Source organism: Anas platyrhynchos, chromosome 28 (genome assembly GCF_047663525.1).
Source record: "Anas platyrhynchos isolate ZD024472 breed Pekin duck chromosome 28, IASCAAS_PekinDuck_T2T, whole genome shotgun sequence".
Classification (NCBI taxonomy): Eukaryota; Metazoa; Chordata; class Aves; order Anseriformes; family Anatidae; genus Anas; species Anas platyrhynchos.
Window position 1 is genome coordinate 8,851,542 of NC_092614.1, and position 19,999 is coordinate 8,871,540.

At 42.0% G+C, this 19,999-nt stretch overlaps 1 protein-coding gene across 1 annotated transcript; it reads right to left on the bottom strand.

Moving 5' to 3' along the window:
- Nucleotides 1-401: 401 nt before the first annotated feature.
- On the bottom strand, nucleotides 402-13,556 carry LOC139999686 (ubiquitin carboxyl-terminal hydrolase 42-like). The gene is made up of 16 exons (XM_072028876.1): nucleotides 12,074-13,556; nucleotides 10,237-10,474; nucleotides 9,291-9,491; nucleotides 8,588-8,698; nucleotides 8,326-8,428; nucleotides 8,054-8,121; nucleotides 7,827-7,897; nucleotides 7,212-7,294; nucleotides 6,183-6,294; nucleotides 5,666-5,806; nucleotides 5,371-5,471; nucleotides 4,766-4,907; nucleotides 3,804-4,085; nucleotides 2,916-3,004; nucleotides 1,280-2,381; nucleotides 402-730 (listed from the first exon to the last, which is right to left on the bottom strand). Exons 2-15 carry the CDS (start codon nucleotides 10,472-10,474, stop codon nucleotides 1,307-1,309), a joined length of 2,817 nt encoding a protein of 938 aa, XP_071884977.1. The 5' UTR covers nucleotides 12,074-13,556; the 3' UTR covers nucleotides 402-730; nucleotides 1,280-1,306.
- Nucleotides 13,557-19,999: the final 6,443 nt, after the last annotated feature.

The window sequence follows — 19,999 nt, forward strand, 5'->3', positions numbered from 1 at the left end:
TTCAGGCAGGCTTCTTTAGGAAGGCTGGGTTTCACTAGAACATTACTAGCCTGTAAGCCTCATGGCATCACCTTCCATCTTGACTGCTAAACCTCCTTGCTCCCTACTATCTTCTTTGCCAAGATACAGCTGTCCACGTTTACTTTTCCTACTTGGCTGGACTGAATTTAAGAAGGGATCTTGCAACTCTTCCTCTTGTTTGCCACTTAATCATCACACCAAATGAAAACTATTTGCCTTTCACCTCTTTATTTCAGGCATTCTTTCCTAGTGGTCATTTAAAAACGGAAAGAAAAAGTCCATCAGCTTTTTTTTTTAATATCCAGCAGACTGTTAAGTCACCAAGCACTTCAAGACTGTTGGAAATAATCTCTACATTAATAGAAAAGGAATTCCTCAAACACACTGCGGCCGCTTACCTTTAATACACTCGTTGGATGAGACGGAGGTGTATTTCTTGCTTTCGCCTGCACTGGAAGGCTTCCCTTCCTTGTAAGGTTGTTTACTGCTCTCACTTCTGCATTGCTCACATGAAGAGCCATCTGGAGGATGGGATTCTTCCTTCTTCTCCCGTGTTATCTTCTGGAAACGAGGATCTAAGTGTTCCAAGGAGCCTTTCACTTTCCTGCTGTTTCTCTTTTTTCTTCTTTTTCTTCTCCTTTTTCTTCTTGTTTTACGCTTGGGATTGGCATTGTCAAAGTGGAGCACACAGAAACACAAATCGTGAAGTCTGAAAGAAACATGCAAGTTTAAAAGAGAAAAAAAGATGTGGCACTTGTTGCCTATATGAAACTTTATTTATTTTACCACAGGTGATGATTTGCAGCATGTCAGCTATTTTGTGGTGCTTTGTGCACACGCAACTTACTTTAGATGTAGCAAACTTAAGCCCTCAGATTGGAGGACCATAGGTCCTGGTTTGTACACAGATCATTAACAATGGCTAGCTCTGGAATACGTGCAAGCAGAAAAAAACTTTTAACCTAATCCAGAATGGTGTACGGATGTGTTTCCAACTATGTGGTCCAAAGCTAGTGCTCTGAAACAATTCAGCAATAGCTTTCCTATCTTCACTGATCAACCTAACAACATGATCCCCAGCCAGCTGATGCTATCTAAGTAACTTAGAAACTACCAGAAAAAAAAAAAAAAAAAAAAAGAAGAAGAAAAAAAGAGAAGAAAAAAAAAAGGAGAAAAAAAAAAAAAGAAGGAATACATGAGAAGCACCCAGAAAAGAATTAGGATAAAAAATGCGGAGTATGCTGGAATCCTTGCTTACTTGGAATCCTTCTCTCCATGTTTATCCTTAGACTTCTTTTTCTTCTAGAACTTGTGATATTTTTGCATTTTTTTCACCACCTAAAAGCTCCTTTTCTATCTTTCTGTCTTTCCTTTCTATTTCACTTTCACTACCTTCTGCTCGGGTACATTTTCTTTTTCTGTTTCCTTCTGTTTCATTTTTCTGGCGACAGTTCTCCAAATGAGCTGACACAGGTGGAAGCGCATGTCTTTCACGAGAATGTCTTCCAGAATGTTGCTGAGATACCGAGCAACGATGCAAGTCTGCTCGGGGTGTGCTAAAGCGACGTCCATCTTCATCTCTCAAGAGGGAACCGTGAGGCCATCCACTTTTGTAATGATAATGCTTATGTGACCTGCCGTAGTAAGTTGCAGTCCATTTGTCAAAGGCTGCATCGCCGTGAGAGAACTTTCTCTCTCTACTGTCTCCTGTCGCATGAGGTGAATAGTAATCACTGTAATAGCTACATCTTTCCCACCTCCGTGCTTCATCTCGATAGTATCTTTCTCTGCTCCAACTTCTTTCCCCTTTGGATCGGTAATATCTATTGCTACCTTGTTCTGATCTTCCTCCGCTGCCAGATCTGGACTTTGAATATTTGACTGCTCTTCTGCCATTCTCAGGGCTGTTTCTTTCACCAGGGAAAGATCTGCACCTGCTTCCCTCCCAGTGCTCCTGCTTGTGACGCTTTTGATGAACAACTTCCACGCTCTGAGAACACCTCCTCTTGCTGGAAGGACCTGCTTTTTGACTCTCCTTCTCTTCACTAGGAGCATGTTCCCTCTTGCTTTGGTAATGCTCTTTCTCAGTGTTTTTAGTCTTGTCCTTTCTACCTTGGCATCTCTCTGCAATAGCTGAGGAGGAAAGCTTTTTAGAGCTACATTCAGTGTCACACTTGAGAGAGGAAGTTTGCCGCAATTTCTCACCAGGCTCAGAAGTCTCTTTGCCGTACAAAACGTTTTCTTTTGAAATGAGGTCACGTTCTTTTGATCTTCTTGGTTTCTCCTTGTCTCCACCGTCATCACATTGGTACTGTGCGAGGTATTCATCCTTCCCAGTAGATTTCGGAGGGTCCGCGACACTGCACAAAATAAAATCACATTTCTCACTTCTGCTGAAGGACGTGAAGATTAACAGTAAAACCTTCCAAAGGCAAACAAACAAACAAAAACCTCCAGACTACAGGAACACTCGCAGAGATATGCCATTTAGAAACCTCTCCTGTGATTAGGACACCTTCTTCAGCTCCCTGAGAAAGTGCTTTCTCCCCTCTTGCTTCTGAAGCCATTGCACTAAAAAAGCAAATGCATCCGTCTCCTTCCACCTGCTGCTCTGAGAAAAAAGGCATAGGGGCGAGCGGGGAACAGCCAGTGTTTCTCCAGACAGTGGAGAAAAATGGAAAAACATTCTATGAAGGAACACAAGTTCTCCTTGAGGCACCAACCTGCATCAGAGTGATATGCTCAGTGCTGATCATTAGTTCTGTTCGTAACGCTGGACATACAGCATGGAATTGTACTAATTTAAATCCTTCCATTAAATACTATTAGTAGACAGATAAAACCGTAACGAACTTCCATAAGGTCTTGTCTTAATCAGACTGTGCTCATTTTACCTCGTTTCCTCTGACAAGCTGTTCAGCTGGCTGGCTGTGAGGGACTCCGTGATGATTTCTCGATTGACTGAAGGCATAGCTCCAGGCATCTGCAATCAAAACGCACAAGTCAGCAGACAAAAAAATACTATTTGTAGTAGTACTGAGGACTAGTCTTGTCAGAATTTCTCCATTAAATGGTAAGCAAGACCGTTTTGAGTTGTATGCATTATCTACACTTCAAAGATAACCCCAACTCACCTCCCAAAATCTACTTTATGAAACTTAGGAATTTTTATCTCAGCTGAGCTTAAGTTGACAAGTTCTAATGTAAGCTCAGGTCTGCAAATTCTAATGGGATAATACCACAAAGTCTTACAATCACATTTGTGCTGTGTTTTCTCAGTATTTCACCTGAATTAGGAACACAATAAACACTCCCGAATACATCATAGGTGAGAAATTCTCGATGGAGCAAATCTATGTTTCAAGCAATCCATTTGTTTTAGAAAAGAACATCTCAGAAGGTTTAACAGGTTCAACTCGGCAAGTGGAATCATCAAGTTTCAGTCCGTTTTCTTTCGATTCATTAACTAACCTAATAGCACCATTTAGTGAATCGGTTTTTGGCAGCTCATGCTGGGATCTTCCTTCGTCAGCATTCTGACAGGAAGAACCGGAATGCTGCAATGTACGGACTACCTTTCCAACCAAAATTCCATTAGAGGACATTGCATTGCAATTCCTTTTAAATAAGCCCTTTGACTCCTCCTCAGATTTTCCTGAAGATTCTGCACCGTAAGGGACTGTGTTATCAGAGCTGAGTTTAGGATTTTCATTCACTGTTGGCTCCACAAAAATCTCATCAGAAACTTTTTTGCTTGTTTGCATTTGCTTCATTTGCATTACCGAATTTGTAATTGTGGATGAAGGAACAGCCTGGTAGAGATCTTCGTCCTCCGCAGCACTGCTAAGACAGTCAGGCTGTGACACAGTCCGACGAGCAGGCAATTTATTGTGAATACTGGTGGTGATCTTCTGTTTTCTTGACGGATCAGTAATTGAAGGCCTGGTAATTGTCTGGTTTTGAACACAGGCCATCGGTGGTGCTGAAGATGGCCTTTTTAGGGTGACACCAGTGGTCTTTGCGTCCTCTTTTATGGATCCATTTCCATTTAAACGGCTTGAATTCTGTATTTAAAAAGAAGAAATGGCAAGATGGATTAACGCAAACACTGCATTTAACATTTTGAAACACAAAACTCTCCTACTGAGTATTTCTACAAATGGTCTTAACACCTACAAAGAAAAACACACTGCCCTTTAAAGATAAATGCAAGTCCAATAAGCGTATTCAATTCCTGCTTTTGGTTTACAGCCGATTGGAATCAAATTAACATCATCTTTGAAAACCAGCCAAACAACTTAACATTACCTGCTGCTATTCCCAAATATATTTATTTTCCCCTTTAAACATACCCTGAAAAGCCTGAAGTAATTGTTCTGGTGCTCAGGAATAAGACAATTAGTTTTCCCTGTCTTAGCTAAAGTGACGACGATAGGAAAAACAAGTCCTCTTTTAAATGATTCGAGGATTAGTACACTCTGCTTAAATTGTCAAAGAGCGTAGCTCTCTGTGCTTTAGAAAGCTGTCTTGGAGGTATTAAGTAATGGAGTCGCATGGCTGCACAATTTAGCAGTAACCACTGTTTGAATGACTCTGGCTGTAGCATGAAGGCTGTGAAGAAAGCTGCAGCATGGGAAGGAAAACAAAACTAAGATGCTGAAAACCAAACAAAAAACCCCACACCAAACCCCAAACCCACTAGCAGTTTGGTGCCGTTACCTGCCCTCCCACTTCCCTGAATTACCTTAATCATATGAGGAAGAAGTCGTGGTCCCATAAATCCAGCCTGCTTACTATTAGCCCCCTGCTGACCAGGAGGGAATGAACAGGGATAAGATGGTGCTGGCAAGTAAAACGCACGTTCTCCAAGTGTCAAATCATAGCGCCTTCAGAAAAGAGCAGTGATCGGAGTTTAGTTTTTCTTTCAGCCTACTCTTGGATTAAATCCCATCCTATAATTTTAGAGGAACAGTTCATACGATATGGAAGCCTTCTCTACAGAAGGCTTCGCCAAGACTACAAACTGAAAAGGAGAGAACAGTCTTCCTACTAAGACTATCACTTTCAGAACAATAATTCATTCTTACACGACAGATGACCTTCATTTTTCTCCTTCTCTAAATTAGCCAGCTACAGGTAACACATAGATAGCAATTTACACAAGTGCTGCAGTTTCAGGCCAAGCAACAAAAGATAATAAATGACACAGAGAATTTCAGGTTAGACAGAACTGAATTAGACAAATAATAATCTTTCCCTGGGATAGCAAGAAAAACACTTGCAAAACAGAAAAATATCAATAACAGGAAAGTAAATCTCTTCTGAACACATGTTAAGATTTGTTATTACCTGATATAAAAAAGTATGTAAGCTTGCTGACCAAGAACTCTCTTAATGTCAGTACGGACTACTTTAGCATCATTCATCTGATACCAAAGTCCATTACCAGCCTGCAAATAAAGACAACCATTTCTTTAGGTGAATTGCACGTGTTCCAAATGAAATCACGGATAGGAACAAAATACACACGTGTCAAATAAAAATATAATGAAATCTTTTTCCCTAGAAACAGTAGCTGCTAGTCACGCTTTCACTGGTTTGCCAGCACAACCTTCACCCTGTTAGAAATGCTGTTGACTTCTACCTTTACATAGCATATATAGTGTCCTGAGTGACAGCTGACACCGTGATGTACCAGCACCGCGTATAAGGCATAGAGCAGTGGTTCTCCCATTGACTGTGACATGTAGGCTCTCAGGTCCAAATACTCCGGATATTTCACCTCCTAAAGAGACACCAAGAAGATAGAAAATTATCCCAGAGTACTTCGTGGACTAGCCAGAGAAAAACACTTCCAAAAAACACAGACTAGAATTTATTTCTAGAATATATTTCTAGAAGATATTTCTTGATTCACTACAAATAAGTCTTCCCATAAACAATGTTTAAGACTAGAAGTTGCAGAGAACTGTTTCCTGATGAATCAGCCTTCTCAGAGGAAAGCATATGCTTCTTGTCAAGCGGGAACTTTATTGATATTAAGAGAAAGAATAAGCCATAGTCGTTAGTCTACAATTACTGTCTGAAAATATAAACAACTTTCAGCTTTGGGGGATGTCCCATTACACAATGATATAGTTGCATTACAGTGGTAAATATACCTTGTTGATCTTTCCACCTGTGAAATCTGCAAATCTTTTCAGTGATATTGTGAGAACCTTGGAAGAACGGTGTATGGTAAATCTCTTGGATGCAGGAACCATCTTATTACACCTTAAAAACAAGCAGAGATAAGTGTTTGAAGGCATCTTCTTTTTTCGCCCCCAAAACAAACTCGTTTTAATGTCTCACGCATGCCTATGCTATTTGAATGACATTTACTTGCATAATAGGTTGGTCTTTTTTCTTTTCATAAACCCATGCACTGCGTGTCAGGTTTGTTAATACAGTGAAGAAGGTAAATTCTCCCAAAACCCCGGGCATAGCAGGAACAGGAATCTCTCACGAAAGGGTATTACCAGGTTGGATGGCAAGGTACCATTTCTTGGTCTACAAAAGTGGCTATTTGAACTCCAATCCTGGATACATTCTTTCAGCTTTCAAGGGAAATACAAATAATGAAAGTGGAACGAGAGAGCCTTGGTCCCCAGGACTAGAAATTGCAAATAATCTCCAACATAGGTCGTCTATCAACATCAAAAATACAACAGAAGCACATGGTCATTCTACAGGAGGGAGACATTTAACAGTAGGAAGTCTTCATGTACTGAGCTTGTCTGGAAAGACACTGAAACTGTCTGCCATCCTTTGAAACACAATAGTTCAGTTTGATACATTGCCCGCTCCAAGGTAGGACCTACAGTGTAAGCAGTGAAAATTAGCCACTAGCCCAGAGAACAACGGAAACTGGGCAATTTACATCAAGAAAAGTACTGTCGAGAGCTAATAAATAGAAAGAACAAAAGTATCTCTTTTTGAATTCTGATGGCAAAATACGAGCCAGAGAATTGCAAACCCATAGGGAATGCCTCTGAACAAGACTTCCCCCCTCCAAAGAAACAAAAATCCAAGTGTTTTATAAACTTCCACAAAACTCGTAAGTAGATCCAAAGTTTAGAGGTAGTCCAACAGAGTCATGCAACATATAAAACTGACATCTAGGATTAAGACCTAATTCGTCAAAATCTTACTCGCTACATTTATAGCAATTCTCTCCACCCAGCTCTTCAGGTTTCACAAAGAGTTCCAGAGCTCTGGTAACAGATGAAACCGCCTAGAGGAGTGAGAAAGAAGAGCGTAAAGTCACCGTAAATTCAAAATTCCAGAGACGTACTAGTAGTTTGTAAGAGAATCTTACTAACATACTCCAGCGATCTACTATGAGCACTGTGAAGAAGGAGGCAGAAAGAGCATGCTCAGCATTGACCTCACCTGGAAGTCATTTGACTTCGGAACAAATACTTTTCCAGTAGCCTAGACAGCATCTATAGTGTGCTTTGTCATCAATACTGGGGACAAATTCATCAGTCTAACAATTAGATGTACATTGGGGTAGAACAACAGAGAAGTATGACAGCATTATAATTTTTGCAGAAAGAGAATTCTTTCCCCTTAAACCCAATGCAAATGTGGAGACTATTTACATGGGTTCCACAGAAGGACAAAGTCCAATCCACTTCCTTAGCACCACCAAGCTCTTACGTTTTAACATTATATGTGGTTTGGTTTTTTAAGGTAAACAAGTTTAATTTAGAAAGTTAGGCATGTACTTAAACATCATGAATTATATTTAGAAAACATCTTACCTTTATATCCAAAGTGATATCAAGAAATGCCTCATACGTATCCGAAACTGCTTTGCAATTCAAGCACTTCACTGGAAGCAAAATATAAATGCTTAACCTTATGTGAAGGAGACTAACTGTCCAAATTCAAGTTGTTGCCAGATACTACTTTAGACAAACTACAGACTGCTTTACTACCGACAAAAGACACAGATCAGTTCTAAGGACAGGAATATTTTTTAAAGTACCTCTCGATCTTAGAAATCCTCCAAATATTTGATGAATGATGGTGGTAGCTTGAGAAGATCTGTCCAATCTGGAAATAAATTAGAATCAGACCTCAGAAGATTTAAGGCGCAGAGTTAACTCTTCAAAGAGTTTTATGAAAACTAAGGATGATGTAGACTTTCGTTGCTGATAGTAAATAAGGCACTAAAAGGTGCTAGAGATCATTTTTGATAGTAAATAAAGGACTAGAAGGTGCTAGAGAATGTATGAAAGTGAACTTGTTTATGCTTACTCGGTGCTTCCATTCAAGCACGCTTCCTGCATAGCATCAACAGTATAGCGCAAGAACTCGTGTGCGTCTTCTTGACTGCCAAAACGGAAATGTTGTCCTATTCCTAAAGAAGAAGATGATAGTATTCACCTCATTTAAAAATGAAATCATTCTTCTATTTCTAAAATCTCTCTTCTTTCTAGTGTTAAAACCACTTATACACATCAAATAAGTATTTGAAGATTACAAGCTATCGAAAAGAAACACATCTGAAGCCACTTACGACTGAGATTACTGATAACATGCGTAGGCTCGATGGCATCAACAGTGCAACGCAGGGCCTGGTTAATGTGAGTCTCCATTGTGCACATCATGCAAAAATCTTGTTCACGACCTGAAGAGTGAAAGAAGAAAGCATCCCAGTCCAGCAAAATATCCATAACTACAAACAAACATCTAAGTAAAATTTAAACTATAGATACGATATCCACTCTCCTTGCTACATTCTATTCTCCCAAGATGCCAATGTCCCAACAGTCTTGTAACATTTCATTTCACACAACTTTACAGAATAAAAATATCCACTAAGCCTGTATTCAAATGCATTTTGTGATGAGAAATCTAAAAGACTACTGCAAAGTCACATTTGTAAAGGCTGACAGGAATGTGAACTCCACAGGCTGAAAAATGTATTACTCTCTAAAATTACTACTAAATGCATTACTGTCCAATGCACTTCATTATTCCCACGAAGCAATAAATGATCCTTTAATAAATACATAAATAAATAAATAAATAAATTCATTCATTAAACAAACAGTGCATTAATTGCACTCCGTATGCTATTCGGAGCCCACTGCTAATACAGTGCTCAAAGCCAGCTTCTACAGGTAAAATCAGGCAAATAAGCTTGTCTCAGAATCACTGCTGTTCTTTCACCTTCAGAGCTGTCCAACAGATTTGAAATACTCTTAGAAAGTACTCACATGACTGGCCGTGCTCGAGAGAAAGCATGTAATTGGCAAGTGGGGGTGTGTAGGTCAAACACTGTAGAGTAGCATTAAGAAAACATGTGTTGCCAAGATTGTACAGGCCAACTCCAACACTTTGTGTTTCTCGCCAATCCATACAAATCTTCTCAGGTGGAAAAAGAATGCTCTGTGGTGGAGCAATTCCATCATTAACGACTGCAAGAAAGTTAAATTTAAAAAGAGATTTTGTTTGTTTGTTTCTAAGCAAGGTATTTAAAAAAATACTATTCTGCAGGAGCACCTAGAGGAGCTAGCTACAATCCAAGCCACAAAAAAACTATTGCAGACAGCTTTAATACCGCCAAATTCAAATTGGCTGGTCAACACAATGTTTTGGGGAAAAAAAAAAAACAAAAAACAGCTTTCGTCAACCATTTTAATTTTTCTAAGGCAAGGCTAACTGCCATTCTGTTTGTAGTACCTAATGCCAAGTTCCTCTCCATCTATAATCTTTAACCTGATTAACTCAACTACTGTTTTTTTCCTTATTATAACTTAAACCACAAGCTTAGACTTGAAATTATACGGAAAAAAGGTAAAAACTAGTAACTAGGAATGACGGTACCCCTACAGATACCAGATCTTTTCCTGAGCAATGTTATCATTCAAAAAACGTGTGAAAAATGGAAGCTGTGAATAGCAACAATCAAACACTTTTCTTTGCAAAACGGAAAAGACATGGATGAATCTGTGCATTACAAAAAGCTCCCCATATTTCTCTGTTGACTGTAAATATATCAAAATTAATTTCTGTAACATCAGTCACTTCAGTTGCCTTAGGGGATTCGCTTTTGAAGTCTTTGTTCACACTAGTCCCCTTCTCTATCAGTGCAACAAGTAAGAACTGCATTTTCTACTTTTGCTTTGAAGAAAATGGAGTCAGGATAAAGCTCACACTTACTTAGATCTCTTGGGGCAAAAGCCTTAGATTTTTCAGATGATCTACAGTAAATAGCACCTCCACGTCCTTGGGCCACAGAGACTTGGCTTGAATCTTCTGCAGGCGGTATCTGGCCCCAGTTTGCGGTGCGTGACATCAGTATTTTAGTACTTGGTTTCTTGGATTTGCCAGACCGCCTTGAAGAGGGCTTTTTAGACTTTGAAGATTTGGGCTTCTTAACTACGGTCATTGTTGACATCTGCGACAGAGACAGAAGTTCTGGTTGACGTAAGAATATCAAGAAGCATTCCAAGAAGAAAAGAATAGCAGAAGTCCTGTCACTTAATCTCAAAGAAACAGCCTTAAGAACTAAATCGCTGGTATGAATGATTTAAAAAGAATCCCCAAACTAAACACACAAAGTGAAAATTTCCATCTAAACTCTATCGGTATTACTTTTAGCTTCTGCAGAACTAGTGGCTGATGCCATTTCTTTCACTTCCGTAGGATTTTAATCCATTACAACTCTGGAGTCTTTTTAATATAAAAATGTAGAAGACATTCTCTGAGGGGAATCAGTTATTTATTGATTTCCAGAGTTGCACAATTATCTGTTAATTATTACCTATGATCTAATAGATAATTGTTGCAATTATCTATTGCTGGCGTTAGTAATGGAACACTATTACTTCACTGCCTGCGTTTTTCTGTTTCGTGTGCACAAAGGTACCCAGAACTCACTGCTCCTTTTCTTCTGTCTTTCCAGGGATCGCCCTCTACCTCACTGTCTACTGCACCAATCATGAGGGGTTTGTTGTTATTCTATAATGAGCCTAGCTTTTAAATACACCTTTTCTGGGCGTCACTTTGTGATAGCAAGTTAATTTGTGAGGGCTCCTCAGTCTACATCATGTGGTCGCTTTTTCCAGGTGAAAAAGCGGAGCCGTAAGTGGCAGTACACTAAAGCCCTGGCATGTTGAGATCCAAGAAGAGAGATGTTTGGCCCTCCTTCTCACTCCTGGGAACCATATACCTCAAAACCCACAGAGGATGGGCTATATCTCAGAGAAATCTTGGGAAAGGAGAGCATGAAGAGCACGTTTGCAAATTTATTTCTCCCTGGGCTTCTTCTGCTTCTCCACGAAATACGAGTTTGAATATAACTTTGGCAGCAGTACTTCTGGTGTTTTACTCCTACCACATTTAAAACTCCTATAAAAAACTGAAACGTTAGACTAAAAAGCAGCTCTTTCCGTTCTGCTTTGTAAAGTTGCACGTTTTCCTCATGCAAAACAACAGGGCAATGTAAGCTAGAAATGGAAATGCTGAATGTAAAACAAAACAAAACAAACCTCAGCCCTCCAGGACAAAAGCCAATAACTGCTACAAAGTCCTTTTTAAAATGCTGATTAGGTTTCAAGGTGATACCGCTTTAAATAAGCATAATTGTGTGTCCGTAGGCAGAAGCATCCATGACAGGATGAACTTCTATACTTCATGTTTTGTTACTGTCTTACTGTAGCACACAGGGACTTGTTACCTATAGGGAAACCACTAACCTAATGGAGCGTTTAAAACATAAGCTAGTTTGTTATACCAAAATGACTGAGAGAACAAAGCATAAAGTGCTTTCAGATTTCTAGCACGCCTTGATTGCTATCCATTAAACTTCAGACACGTTAAACAAAACACAGTAAATAAGAAAACTCCTAGTCCCACAGCTGGCAAATTATGTGCAAAGGTTGTAACTAGAACTTTTTTCCCTTGACATTTTACATTTAAGATTGATTTTAAATCCATTCTATACACACTTTCCGTTCCTGAAAAAACAATATGCAAACCTGAAAAATGCATTTACATGAGAAATGAAGTCGTCCTTGTCCGACTGGAAGACTAAGGTGACAGCTCCTGGGCTCAGGGATTTTCAGATAAGCTCCGATCTTCACCAGTGACAGCTCCTTTTTTAGGATTGAAAGAGAAAATGTTTCAGCAACACACTGAAAACACACTTAAGGGACAAGAAACAAAATTAAGACTGTAGTGAGAAGGAGAAAAGAAAAACAACACTGGGGAAGAAAGGAAAAGGTAAAGGAAAAAGGAAAAAGGAAAAAAGCCTTGATCTTTATACTGACCAACGAGATAAGCCTTACACATTTTTAAGTTTATTTTTGACAACTGATTGAGGCGTTACCAGGTATTAAGTACGATTCAAGAGCAAATATTAACACTAGAAAGAAGAAATCCGATCCACCACCACCGTTTCAAAATACATCCATTTCTAATGTGGAGATAACGTCTCTCTGACAAGGTAGTAGAAAAACTGTAAATACCGACAGAGCTTCCTCTCCCGATGTTCCATATACATACCGATGCTGTTCCTACACCTACGCTCTGAGCATAAATTTATGTTGACATGAGTATCGGGTGTTACTCCTCTCTTTGTTTGCCTTGAGAGACACACCTCTTGTCCACTGAAAAGTAAACTCAAGATTCCAGATCAGTTAAGACAGTTGCTATCCCCCCATTCAGAGTTCTGCAGCAGCACTGTTCAGATGTGTTTAGCAGTCTCTTTAGAAAACGTTATCACTTAGGACCTGCTTCTCAGTAGGTACACGTTTGGCCTCCGCTTAGCAGAGAGTCAATCCCAGCTTAAGCTTTCGTACAAGAGCCCCTTCACGAAACGGACTTGGGCCCTGACATAACTGAGCTTAACCTTTAACCTTGAAGCTTCCTTAAAGAAGGAAGCAGCACCCAGGCCAGGAAATAGAAATTAATCGTCACTTTACCCTGAAACGCAGTGAGCTATTCTGTGCTGGCAGGATTGCTGCCGGGCTGGCCGACGAGGCGGCGGGCAGCTCCCCGGGGCCACAGGGCCTGTCACAGGGAGCCGCCGGAGGTCTCCAAGGTCCAGGAACAGCAGCAACAGCGGCAACAGCGAGGACAGAGGGGACAGCAGCAACAGCAGCAGCCACCTCAGCCAGGGCCGTCTCCACAACCGCCAAAACGGTCTCGGAATGCTGCCGAACTCGGAGCTCCAGCGTGACGCCTTTTGAACCTGGCCGCTGGAAGGACCTGCTTTTTGACTCTCCTTCTCTTCACTAGGAGCATGTTCCCTCTTGCTTTGGTAATGCTCTTTCTCAGTGTTTTTAGTCTTGTCCTTTCTACCTTGGCATCTCTCTGCAATAGCTGAGGAGGAAAGCTTTTTAGAGCTACATTCAGTGTCACACTTGAGAGAGGAAGTTTGCCGCAATTTCTCACCAGGCTCAGAAGTCTCTTTGCCGTACAAAATGTTTTCTTTTGAAATGAGGTCACGTTCTTTTGATCTTCTTGGTTTCTCCTTGTCTCCACTGTCATCACATTGGTACTGTGCGAGGTATTCATCCTTCCCAGTAGATTTCGGAGGGTCCGCGACACTGCACAAAATAAAATCACATTTCTCACTTCTGCTGAAGGACGTGAAGATTAACAGTAAAACCTTCCAAAGGCAAACAAACAAACAAAAACCTCCAGACTACAGGAACACTCGCAAAGATATGCCATTTAGAAACCTCTCCTGCGATAAGGACACCTTCTCCAGCTCCCAGAGAAAGTGTTTTTTCCCCTCTTGCTTCTGAAGCCATTGCACTAAAAAAGCACACGCATCTGTCTCCCTCCACATGCTGCTGCTCTGAATAAGAGCCAGAAGATTCAACACCACCCTATTTGGTCTCCCCACATAGCCGAAAAAAACACCAGTTGAAACAGTTTTCTACCTCTCTCCCAGGAATTTACATTCACATATCTTGTGACTGCAAAAATAGAAGGCGGGGCTCAAAAGGAACAGCCGGTGTTGGAAATGAAAAAAAGCAGCCCGTTTCTTCAGAGTCTTAAGCCTATGCTACTAAGAAAAAAAACAAAACAAAACAAAAACAAACAAACAAAAAAAAAAAAACAAAAACAAAAAAAAACAAGAGGAAAGGAGAACAACAGCGGGAAATTTACCTATTCTCCAGGTGTTCAATTGCAAAGCCTCCGCTGGAGGATCAACAGCTGTGAATTCAGCGTGCTTAGGAGAAATCAGATCTACGTCTGAACCACAACTATTTCAGTAGCATCACTAACTTATGTTACTCTGAAGAAGCAGTCAGCACCGTTTCTATGTTAAGAAATAGCTGAACAGTCTGTTATTCACAGGAATTATTCAGGCAGGCTTCTTTAGGAAGGCTGGGTTTCACTAGAACATTGCTCCGCAAGTCCCTTCTATTCCTTTTCCCCTTAGAATCTGGGGATGTTTCAGCTAAAAAGGAGGGCAGAAACACTCTCCGTAGGTCTCCACCATGTAGTAAAACAGTGCTGTGTACCTGGTTAACTTCTGCAGCCAGCAAAGCATTGCTATTTGCAGCAGTGCCTTGACCCCAGCCTCTTGCTGAGCTCCGTCCTGTGCTGCTCGGATGCTCCCGCTGCTCAGACACGGGGGCTTAGAGAGCCACCGGGCCAGCACAAGCCCCCGAGCTCACTGTCAAACTTCACTTTTGGCATCTTTCACTTCACCATCGCCGCCGGACGAGGAGCCCAGCAATGCCTGACGCCGCTCCGGGCTCACCTAAACGCGGGGCAGGAAATTCAGATTCAAAGCTGCGAAGGTTTTTCTTAGTGAAAGCATGGAATGAGTGGCCATCGGTGACTAACCTTACAGGAAGGCATTCACTTTGTGAATGCTGCAGTGAGTGAAGACTGAAGGCGTTTTCTGAGTGACCTAAGGAGAGCCCTCCCCGAAAAGCAGGACGTTTTATTGTCTATGTAACATCTCCTTTGAAGGCTCGAGCATGAGATACACCAGGTTTAAAATCTCAAGACACGGATCTGCCACCACAGAAGCAATACATTTCATCTACTAAGCCTAAATACCGTATTTTGCCTCCTCTGTAGGTTTAAAAAAACACGGCCATGCTTGAAGGAATGCATTCTCAGATATTCTACGTATTTACAGTGCTTTAATTAATACCACAGACATGTTGTGCTGTTGAGGGGAATTTGCAATTACATTTTCATTTCCAACCAAAAGCAGCCTGACACAAATTGGGAGCAAAAGGAACTAATCATCTGGAAGCCGGGATATGCATCATTCGCCATTTTCTAAGAAAATGACAAAAATATAAAACCCCAGCAGTCTGAGAACGTGAGCGCTGAGGTAAAGGCCTGATCAAACAAACGCGCACAACTATGATTTGTCCTTTTAACTCAGCAAAAGTCTGCAAACTGCCATGGTAGCAAATGAGGAGAAGGAGCTGGTATTTACAGAAGATGCAGCTGAAGATTCAGATAAACCATTCGGGTCGATGCTCCCTTCCTGCAGGTTTAAGCTGCGGTCACATCGCCTATTTCAAACCCTTTTGATTTCTACCAGTCACCCCAGATCCCACCTATTTTGCACGTTTTCCAATCAATGAATTCGCTACATGATTTCTGGGGCAGAAGAGCAGGCCTGGTGAAGAGGAGCATGCCTGGTGCCATCATTCAATCAAATCAAAAGCGTCCAGGAGAAGCCCGGGGTGTGGTACTCACAGGGAATGTTTGCGAGCGGCCAAGTTCAGCAGAAGAGAATAGGCAGGACTGGAAGCCCAGGGGAACGAGATGCATCTGTTGTTGCAGGCAGCCCCAGCAAAATGTTACAGCTTCACTAGCCTGGGGCATGATTCCCCCCTTCCCTTTTCACAGCCAAGTACAATATTAGCTTGCCTTTTCTTTTTTTTTTTTATTATTATTATTATTTTTATTTCTTTTTGCCATCGTCAGGCTGAGGCCGGCTGAGAATATTTTGTGTCTAGACTAATAAATGTTTGTGCAGATTTTGCAAGAGCGGCTTATGGGAACAGAATCCACTTTTTGTTTTCTGCTGGAGGAAAAAAAATAAAATAAAAATAAAGGAGGAGCATTAAAAGCAACCAAGCACCCCCGTGCATTTGTTTGAAATTGCATATTACGGTGCTGCTATTTTATGTGCAATCAATACATAATTTGGAAGAAAAAAATGCTTTTAAAATTCAGAGCTATCCCTGAACAGATAAGGTTCTCTTGGAAACTGAAGGAGGAGTCTGAAATTATTGTTCTTTTGTTTGCCTCCCCCAGTGGGAAAGGCAGCACACAAGTAGAAACCACTGTGCTTTGAGGCGGCATGAATCATTAAGAATAAAGATTCCTCCCCCCCCTCCCCCTCCAATTAAACATGAGATATTAAAACTGAATCTAGGACAAAGGTAAACTAAACAGACTCCTTCCTTCCCAGGCAGTCAGTGGGTTAAATCAAATATCAAAGGGGCAACATCAACCTTATAACTTCCTCTGCTGAAATTAAAAAAAAAAATAAAGGTAACTTCTATTTTGCCTGCCCCGACCCCAATCGCATCGCCCGAATGGGTGCAAACTGCTGGGATATGTGAGGGCCCAAGCCTACATTTTCCCTTTTTTATATTTGTTGGAGGAGGGCGGGGTATCTCCAGATGAAATGGCTGACCGAGCTTTTTATTTCCTCGCTTTGGGTGGAAATGACTGAATCTTTCCAGGCAGCGGAGCAGTGCTCGACCGGCTCCCTCGGCCTCCCCGCGTGGGAAGAGCTCTGCCAGGAGCAGCCCGCGTAACCCTCAGATGCCAGCCCCATCAGGATTAGGTCCAGCAATGGGATGTTGGCTCCTCTAAGTGAGGACGCATCCTCTCGAAACACATACACAGAGATTTAAATGAGATATTCCCAAGAACACCTGCCTATTCTTTCAGCACGTGTGCAAAGAGTAAATTCATTTTACTTCATTCCTCTTTTTCTCAACTCTCCCCTCCTTCCTCCGGAAGGAAACAGCCAAGCAATATTAGCAGGACCTTCCTTTTCTCCTGGTGGAGTCCAAGAACGCGAGAATTGAGAAAAGCGACTTGTCAGGAATCAAGTTTAAGAAGAGTGTTTGTGGACTGCGAGGTAAAATACCGGAAGCTGTAATCAGAAACACAACTTTTAACTAAAAAAAGCTTCTTTCCATTGTAAATTATTCCAGTTAGTGAAATAACAAATTAGTTCTCTGCTCAGCCACAGCCTCCTCCACCAAATTTAAGTAAAACCTGCAAAGAAGTCAAAGTTGTAAAACATTTGTCAGATGCAAGGGGCAGCGTTGCGTGGGTTAGCATCACGCTCAGATGCCCACAGTACCAACAGGTGCTTTCTTTCCAGAGGCACTGGCTCCTCCACGAGTTCCCCGCACGAAGAACTGAAGAAGCTGCAGGCAGGGTGAGCCTTCCTCAGTCCTCATCCTCACAGCGAGGAGTACTGGGGACGGGGAGCTGTGTTTCGGCTTGCTAAGAAGCAGAAACCCCCCGAGTTTTCAGGCGGGCTCCGCTCAGCTCCCCTTGTGACTGCTGCTCGGGACACGACCCTGCCTTGCTCAGCACCCTCGACTCCAGCAGGTGCTGCTGCTGGCAGCTGCCCTATGTATCCAAAAAAAGAAGAAACCAACACAGTATTTTCCTGCTTTTAAGTATATCCCAAAGATTTACTAGGCATTGTGACGTTCTGCAGAAGCCCACAGCTGTAACTAAGGTTTGTGGGGTGTAGAGGGGCTGGGGGCTAAACAAGGCCAACAAGAGCCACATCTCCTCCCCGTTTGTCTCCCCTGTACTCTTTTTAGGACATCCAACATTCCCAGATCTCGTTTTGTCCCAGTGACCAAACAGGAGCCTGGCACTCATGCACTACGCCTTAAAACCTCTACAAACCGTGCGCCTAAGTCACAGCACTCATTATAAGCCGGCAGCTCTTTCTGGTCTCACAAACTATATGTGGCTTGAGAGATGCTCTCCAGATTCAGGGCGCTGAACACCTGCAGCCTTTGCCATAACCATGACAAAGTTCAGGAGCTCCCTGCTGGCTCCAAGGCTGGCTCCAGCAGCGGCTTCAAGCTGTGGGTCAAGAAGACCAAGACACCCAACGAGAACCTGCAACACCAAGTGGCTTTCTGGAACGGCTCCAAACACAACTGGAAGCCTGTTGGTTTTTTTGGAAGTGAGCTCTTGTGGACCTGTTAGGTGCAAGCAGAAGTCAAACTCTCAAAGCATGTTTGCATCATTAAGCTCTCCATGATCTATCTCCAAGGTCTTCTAAGAGCTAGTAGCAACGTGGTCAGAGTTCTTGCCTGTTTTTCCCTTCACGTTCTTCCACGTCAGCAGCCCTGTGCTCCCTTTGGGCTGACTTCCAGAGCTGGGTAGAAAGGATCCCCTGGAAGCAGAGATGCTGCTTTATGCAACACCTTGCAGCTCACTGCACTCTGAAGGGTACACGAAAAGAGGTGAGTGGTCCTGGTGTGGTTCCTTCCAGCTCTCAGAAAGGCAAGAGAACTGGAAATGAACCATCAGCCAAAGGGAGGCACGGCGCAGCCTTGCGAAATGCCATCTGGCTGCTACAGGATAAGGAAAGGAGGCATTTTTGGTGGCTCCCATCTCCACAGAAAAAGAAACAACTATTTATGCAGCAGAGTGGTTGGAGTATTTCAGGAGGCCCTGAGCTACCCCAAAAACCAACAACGAAACCACAAACCAAACCGAAACCAAACCAAACTAACATGATGGACTGCAATAAAAGATGAACATCAGAATTAATACTACCAATGACAATAAAGATGTTGAAAACTTGAGTCATCACATCCCTTGTGTAGACTGCAGGAGGAAGCACCTTTAGTGCCTGATGTGACAGTGTCAGAAAGTTAATTAATAACACCACAAAACTGGATTCCTGTGAGCACAGACTCTGCAAAGGTGATACAACCGACAGCCGGACTTGAACACTGATACTGGTACCTGACTGGGAAACAGCGAGGAAACAAAGGGAGGAGGGGAAACCGTGCTATCCTGAAAATTGCATCACTTGTTTACAAGTCACCGGCAACTCCGAGGCAAACCATCTCGGGCATTTATGGATCAGTGACCTCACGTCTCTGGCACAGGACGGAGAGGGAATACCGACCGTGAGTTCACAGAAGGGAATAGCGCGTCCAGGCCCTCCTGCACTCCGCCAAATGTGGTCAGAATGTCCCCTCCCCTCATCACCCCAAAACTTATCACGTAGGACTTCTATTAAACAGACCCCAAAGAGCTCGTTCTGTCAATTTTGCAACAGGCTCAGCATTTCTCAAAATTAGAGAGGCTAACTTCATAATATACAAAAATACTGCATCTGGCACAGGGGAATTCTCAGCTAGACTTCAGCCTTGAGACAAAGCGAAACTGACCATAGAAATAGAGATTGGCCAGAGCTCAGCCACAAGAGAGTATGCCTCCGTTATATTTATTATGTGCAAACAGAACTAGAAAATCAGTTTACACTGACTTGCTGCTTTAGAAGTTAGTTCCATAAAGATGGAAGAAATTCTCAACTCAAACTTGAAGAAAGCATCAGACTTCAAAACCAGTCGTAGATCTTTGAAGTAAGACTGTTATGAATTCAGAAGTCACATCCAAACAAAAAGATCATTTATATTAATGGTAACTAGATTAAAAAAAAATTAATCCTGTCCCTCAGGCTTTGTAAGTGACTGGGGGAAAAACAGCGCAAGGATAGTAATAAGCCTAAGTGAAACACCACAAACTGCTAAGGGAAGCAAAAGACCCAAAGAAACAGCCTTTTTGGTACATTAGGAACAAAAGGAATCCTAACAACAGCACAAAGTCCATCACTTGACAGAAATTCTTCAGCGTAGAGAAATTTACAAAAGGCAGAACCGTTCAAAACCAAGCTCTAACAGGCTCCAGGGACGCATGGACACGCAGC

What these genes read in the sequence shown, in the direction of transcription:
- LOC139999686 (XM_072028876.1), bottom strand. Translation starts at nt 10,474, where the DNA reads ATGTCAACAATGACCGTAGTTAAGAAGCCCAAATCTTCAAAGTCTAAA. An exon ending in AATTGCTATAAATGTAGCGA is followed by an intron (nt 6,295 to 7,211) that starts GTAAGATTTTGA and finishes CTTGTTTTTAAG; the next exon opens with GTGTAATAAGATGGTTCCTG. An exon ending in CATCCACAATTACAAATTCG is followed by an intron (nt 3,005 to 3,803) that starts GTAATGCAAATG and finishes TTTTGATTGCAG; the next exon opens with ATGCCTGGAGCTATGCCTTC.